The 7,238-nt window shown below is 35.4% G+C and overlaps 1 protein-coding gene across 1 annotated transcript; it reads right to left on the bottom strand.

Moving 5' to 3' along the window:
• Positions 1 to 777: 777 nt before the first annotated feature.
• LOC112509356 (protein NBR1 homolog) lies at positions 778 to 4,887 on the bottom strand. The gene is made up of 7 exons (XM_025114284.1): positions 4,650 to 4,887; positions 2,730 to 3,943; positions 2,534 to 2,660; positions 2,185 to 2,436; positions 1,954 to 2,103; positions 1,188 to 1,865; positions 778 to 1,099 (listed from the first exon to the last, which is right to left on the bottom strand). The coding sequence occupies exons 1-7, from the start codon at positions 4,674 to 4,676 to the stop codon at positions 1,001 to 1,003; spliced, it is 2,547 nt and encodes an 848-aa protein (XP_024970052.1). The 5' UTR covers positions 4,677 to 4,887; the 3' UTR covers positions 778 to 1,000.
• Between the last annotated feature and the right edge of the window lie 2,351 nt (positions 4,888 to 7,238).

The raw sequence follows: 7,238 nt of genomic DNA, 5'->3' as shown, positions 1-7,238 counted from the left end.
GGGGAACCAACTTTCAAAATCGATATTTTTGGGAACTAACTTGCACCTGATTCCTATTTTGGGGAACCAACTTGCAAAATAATTATAGAAAAATAACTAAGATTCTTTTTTTTTTTTCCAAAAATTAATGCAATAAAATCTATTTTTCATTTCAAATTTTGTTTTTTTTAATTCATATATCAAATTGGACATTTAAAAAAAATCCAAATTACCACAATAAAAATTATTTTTTATTGCATCAACTAATTTTTTTTCTATTAAATTGATTTTTTTTTGCATTAATAAAAAATAATTTTTATTGTGATAATTTGGATTTTTTTTTTAAAAATGTTCAATTTGATATCTGAAGAGATTTGAAATGAAAAATAGGTTTTATTGCATCTTTTTTGAAAAAAAACGAATTTTAGTTATTTTTCTATAATTATTTTGCAAGTTGGTTTCCCAAAATAGGAATCAGATGTAAGTTGGTTCCCCAAAATGACGATTTTAAAAATTAGTTCCCTAAAATGACGATTTTGAAAGTTGGTTCCCACAATAAGAATTAGATGAAAATTGGTTCCATTTTCATACAATTTTCCCGTTATTTCCAAACAGAGTTATGCACACCGATTTATATCTGAGATGGGATTTTGATATTGTTTTCATGTTAGTTTTCCCTCTAATTGTTTTTCAGAAAATAGGCAAGTGTAAACAGATGCCAGTCGTTTGAATCGAAGCTTCCATCAGTTTGAGATGTAACGATGTGTTGCATTTGAAGATATATGTGAAAACAGAAAAGCAATGGCCAACAGCACAATTATAAAGCCATCTTATATACATAATAGCATCCAAGTTCCATAAACCAACAACCAGACCCACTTAAACAAAGCTTAAACAGACACACACACACACCCCAAACAGACACCCACGCTAAACCAAGTTCGAAACAAGTGACCACAGATGGCATGTACCAAGTCTTGGCAACACCTTATTCATATATCTTCATTACTTGATAATTAATTTAAGCCCTTTCTCCATTGATGAGATCCATCACCACACCCTTGATGCTTCCATTGTTCTTCTTCAACAGCCTCCTGTTTGCTTCATTATCTGCAAAACCCTACATCCCATTGCCATTGCCATCAATAAACATTTCCATCTTCATAAACATGTTATAAAATCATTTATTCATAATGAATGTTACTCACCATTTCCTGCAACTCCTCGAGCATTGGATCCCACTCCGAAACACCACAAAGCTCATCCACTGATTTCTCCAGATTATAATTGTTGGTCCTCAAGATTTCTTTGTTCAGATCCGCCTGTCTGAATCCCATTTCTTCCAGCTCCATCAGAAGAGCCGACTCCCGATCATCAGCCACCTCTGCACTTGCAGAACCAGATGGCTGCACCACCACTGCCGCTGTCGGGGATGGTGCACTAGGACCCGCTTCAGAATACTCTATGCCAGGATAAATAATCTGGTCCGGAGATGAACCGGTATCAGCTCCTCCTACTGTAGGATATAAAGCCGAAGAAACAGCTGGTCCAACTGGAGGAGAACTAGTAGCAGAAGCAATGTCTGGGTAAAGAAGCGAAGAGACAAGAGGTCCCAGTGGAGGAGGAGAATCAGCACCAGTGCTCGACTCTCCATCCTTCTTGTTATTATTATTATCTATAATCAAGGTGTCATTGATGGGAAAATTCATCTCCTGATCCTTAGGTTGCCAATCTTCAGAATCCGTCACCCTAATGAAATTGTTCTCAGGAAGAACACCATTGCTATCCATCACCTGATTCTGATCAACCACTTCAGCGTTCCTCATAACAGGAGGCAGATTCAGATTGATCGATGTTTCACCCAAATCTTTCATGGAAGTATCAACCTACATGGATGACACATGAATTCATTAACATAATGATTCCCACCATCATCTTTACCCCAAAAAAATGATGCCCACCATCACAAACTACCTGAATCAAGACCCAAACTCGCTGGCCAAACTTCTGCCCAGATGGAGATGCCATCCTCCAATAAGAAATGTATCGGCCAGGAAGTTCTGGAGCCATAAAATCAACTGCAACATCAAGTTCCTTGTCCACAGGCAGACCATCTGCTGGAATCTGACAAGATGAAACCACTGTTTCAGCATAAAAACTATATATGAAGAGTTGAAACTAGAACAATAAGGTACAGATGCAAACCTCAATCTCAACAGAGCGTGAATTGCTCAACCTATCTCCACCAATCCATTGAAGCTGCGAGCCACGGGGCCAGATGACGGTACCATTATTCCTCATCCTCCAAATCTTGGTGAATGCAGTGAATGGAGCCATGAGGGTACCATCAAGAACATTAACATCAAGAATGAAGCGGCTATCAAGCTTAGACCGAGGAAGCTTTGTCCCAGGAGCTCTCAAAGCATGAGGCAGAGTTGGAGGTGGAATCCGAAGAGACTATCAGCAAAACAAAAATATACCACATTTATTATCAGTCAGCACCAAGTAAACACCGAATACACATTGAAGCGCTATATATTTAAAAACTACATACCGGATCATGAAACCCCTTGAAAGGCATATGATGCCTTACAAGATTTGCAGGGCGATCCAGTCTGATGTAGTCAGCAACATTACCCATTCCAGCAAAGCAAACGCTGCACAGATCATAATCTTCTTTCCTGCAAAAGGCACAAGTTACTAAAGCTGGTTTACGGATAGACTAATTAGCAATAATAATGATTACATACACTTTGGACTTGAACCGAGGCCCAGTTATCGGATGAACACCACAACCATCGCAACGAACCCCCCTGTGAAATATATTGCCTATGCCATTACCATGGTTATAGCTTCTCCTCCAAGGACCACGAGAAGGTTGATAAGCATGCAAACTAAGGTCGTTTGGTAATGGCATTCCTGAAAATGGGCATTGATTAGTTGCATTCAACATGCCCTGAGCCCAGCCCGACGAACTGCCAGAATAATCATCAGTAGCTTTTGGGATGTCAGCTGATGACAGACCACCCATCTCAGTCACGTTATGATCCTGAATATATTGCTTCAGATAATCAAGACAGGGTGCAGCAAAACCAGCATTCTTCTTTTCAGAGCTACCATCAGTGGTGTCTTTGTTTTTCATGGAAGGAAGATCAGATACAACTTGGGAATAAGTTCGGCCATTAGACCCTTCCACACCCTTGTTGGTAWTAAATGGRGTCTGAAAAGCTTCATAATCAAAGTAAGGAACATTAAGATCAACCGCTCTTGGGGGCTGAACATCTTTGAACTTCACACCTTCATTCACCTTTTGAACCTGCTCTTCTTTCTTCTTCGATTTGGATTTTATAAGTTCAGGGTCCACTGGAACCTTACTGTCCTTCACAACTGATGGTCCAGAAGTCTTACCCTTTCGACCATTAACGTTCGATGATTCAGAATTCTTAYCCTTTTSGCCATTAACGGTTGCTGAACCWTCGCCAGGGGTGGGKGCCTTTGGGCTAGCAATAGGGTCAGAAAGCTGATTCAAGTATGTTTTTGTGAGCTTTTCCACAAGCTCAGCAATCCCGGGAGCAGAAGATGATGCTTTAGATGCCAAATCTAGGGGMAGTTTAGCAAGCACATMGCGAAAGGGCTCAGGYACAGATTTCAGAATTTCAGAGACACCAGAATTCAAGGATCTCAGGGGAGTAGAAGTCCCACTTGGTTCATCAGACTTGCCATTGTTTAACTTCACAGTTATCCTCAACGGATTCAGAGACTGGCGCACAACATCATGGATATCATCATCATCAGCAAGAGTAACCTCGTCGCCATCTTCATCAACATAAGTGAGAGTGAAATCAACATCAGAATCAAAGCCAAATAGACTGCGGATCTTCGCCCTCAACATGACAACATCAAGAGCAAGTTCCTTGTCATGAACAAGTGCACTAAAGCGTCGAAGTGTTTCCCCAAACTTAACCTGCAAAAAAACAGCACAAATTTATCAAGATTTTAGCTTAATTTAACCAAACAGCACAAAATATGCATCTAAGATCCAAAATTTTGAAGTAAAATTGTGTAAATTTAATCTGGTACACAAGCCACCATCACAAGATAATACTTGACAAATTGCAAGTTTCAGCTCCATGCCCAAAAATAAAATTCAAAATAAATAAAATACAAATAAACAAATTACATGTTAAAATGTGGTCTTTTTTATTTACAGCAACATATAGCCACTTAACATGATCATACTTAGGGTTTCAATCCAAAAGTTCGTTAATTTTAACCTACAATACACCTAAAAAGCTTCGATTCACATAAAAATGCAATTTAACTGGTTGTATAATGAAAACCAATAAAAAATTCAAACCCAAACCTACATATCAAAAGAGCGACATCAGGTTCCAACCCAAAAAATACTTCAAATAGTGACAGATACTGATCTTCGTCATGAGTGGTTCAACAAAAACCCTAACCCTAGCTTCAAAACAACACTCTGAGCCTTCTACTCACATGACTATTCTCCATAACCATCCAAAACTCAAAAAGATAAAAACCAATTACGCCCAGAAAATGGAACAAAATACACCACAGCACTAAACCGGCACATATTAAAAGATGATAGGACTCATAATCCACGCAATTGCATAACTGAAACAATAAAAAAAGCGTGAAACACAAACCTTGATCACAATTGATGAGGAAGCCATGTCGAGAAACTAAAGCGACAAAAACCCTCGAAAGAAACAGAAAATGAAAATCGGGGCGATTGATTTATGAAACAGAAGAAAGAAAACCCAATAGTTAGATTCGAGAATAGGTTTCGCGTAGCCGTGAGCCGCGAAGCGATATGGATCGCTATGAGATTATGGGAAAGGCGTGAGTTGTGAGCGAGTATATAAAGAAGCGGTGTTGGGTTGGGTACTACTGATGACGTATGTGTAGAGAAGTAGTGTCTTTCTTCCAAAGAAATCTTGGAAAGCTACTACATTAAGGAAACCAAAAGTCTCATCCTTTCTTAAAATAAATAAATAATTACGTATATTTTGATAAAAATGTATTATTTATATTCATTCAATCAATATTTTTTCTAAAGTATTAATTGTGCATCCGTACAACACGGTAGGAGCCATGAATTTTAACGATTTTGAAGTTTTATTAGTTTTATAAAATAAGATTTAACGATGATATAGGTTACACTTGGTCTTTACATATTAATACAATTTGAATAAATAAGAGTTATGGTTCCAATCACAGACTATCGATGAAAAAAATTGTATGACGGTTTAAAATCCAACATATTTAAATGACTCTACAAATGTGTTCGATTTACACCAAGAGCAAAAAACCAATAAACATGAGTTTTAAGATAAACATTCAAACCCAATAAAGAAAACTACAAATTTGACAGATCATAAGCCATGAAAAGACAAAAAAAGATGGGTTTTAAAATGAAATTTCAACTACTTACCTTCTTTCTTGTCCAGAAACTCAGATTAAGGTTGAATTAATACATGTATATATATATTTCAAAAAAACTCAAGAACATATTAATTCATAACATATTATACAGTGCAATTTGGACAGTCTAACCCCAAAATATATAGTATATATATAAATAAATAACTATAAAAGTATAAATCGTAAATATTAAAGATATTATTTCACAGTATATATATAATTAAGTAAAAAACTATTCAATATTGGACTCGTTTTGAAGGTATTAATGAGAGGATTATAATTGTATAACTTATTAAAATAAAAACGTATTTTTTAAACATGTTTTAATTGATATACGATTATGTATGTTAATTTGATAAATGTTTAAAATAAAACATTTAAAAGTAAATGACGCAAAGTAAATTAATTAACTAATTATGGGGGTATAAAATGTAAATTTAAAATTATAATTTTAAAAAAATCGGTTGTGAGAGGGTGAATGTATGTGAGGAGAGGAGGGGTGAAAAAGTGAAAAAGTGTAAAGGTTATCTTGGTCATTTAATATTTTAAGACTTTAAGACTTTTGTTAAATTTGCTTAATAAGATAGTATAGATAATTTGTCACATTTTTAATCAGACTTAGATGTCGTTTACCAAATGTTTATTCAGATAAGTGTTTATCAAATCATATTTGAACTGCTAAAACAAAAATACCAAATCACCGTCGCAAAAAATGGGTGAGCTTTGTTCCTAAATCAAATCAAAACCTTAAAATAAATCACATGGTCCCCCTTGTCTTTCCGTCAGTGATGGATAAAAATATGTTATTGATGCCTTGATGGTGAACAAATCCGTACGATTGATCATCGTATATAATAAAAACGGCAAAGAAGATAACTATATGCCAAATTCAACCTTTGTTTGATGATGAACAACTGTTGTCAAGTGATATAGGCCCATTACGACAATTACAATTAGTGATGGCCAAACCGGCCTGGGACCGTCAGAGAATCGGGAGTGGGACCAGCCCGAGACCGGTAAGGACCGGTTATAGGACCGAAATCTAGGATCGGTTATGGATTTGGGGTGTTTCGCGGGACCGGGACCGGTTATGGCGCAGCCCGGCCCGATTTTAAAAAATGTAACTAATTTTTTTAATGTAGCCGTTTTTTGGCCCCTTTTTTGTATTTTTTGCTTTCTAAACACTATATATAAGTGTCTTGGTTGAGGGATTTACATACCAAGTTCTCGATTCGCAAAACACGAAAAAAAACGTTCACAATTATCAGTTTCTCGCTATATTTTGTAAAACAAATGTAATTTTAATTATAATAAAATACATTTTTAAAGTGTATTTGAGTGACCTAATTTCAAATTTTGTAATGTATTAAAAATATATATATCTATACTATATTATAATGCATTTGGCTAAAACTCTTAAACTCTTAAAACTCTTAAACCCGTTCATCCCTATCCGATTTCATCCCATAACTGAATTTGTGTAACTAACTGCAGATAAACACAATCAAATACAGGATAAACATCTTATTTTAAATATAATTTTTTTTAAATATAATTAGGATAATTATTGAGTTTTAACAAAATACTTAATTACTATCTTTATAAAATGTTATATTATTAAACCAAAAAATAAATTATTTCATTATTAAACTTAAATTAAATTAAAAAAAATAATCTATATCTATACTATATTATAATGCATTTGGCTAAAACTCTTAAAAACTCTTAAAACTCTTAAACCCGTTCATCCCTATCCGATTTCATCCCATAACTGAATTCGTGTAACTAACTGCAGATAAACACAATCAAAT

Source organism: Cynara cardunculus (genome assembly GCF_001531365.2).
Source record: "Cynara cardunculus var. scolymus isolate 2C chromosome LG 3, CcrdV1, whole genome shotgun sequence".
NCBI lineage: Eukaryota > Viridiplantae > Streptophyta > Magnoliopsida > Asterales > Asteraceae > Cynara > Cynara cardunculus.
This window is presented reverse-complemented; position numbering and strand designations above follow the sequence as displayed.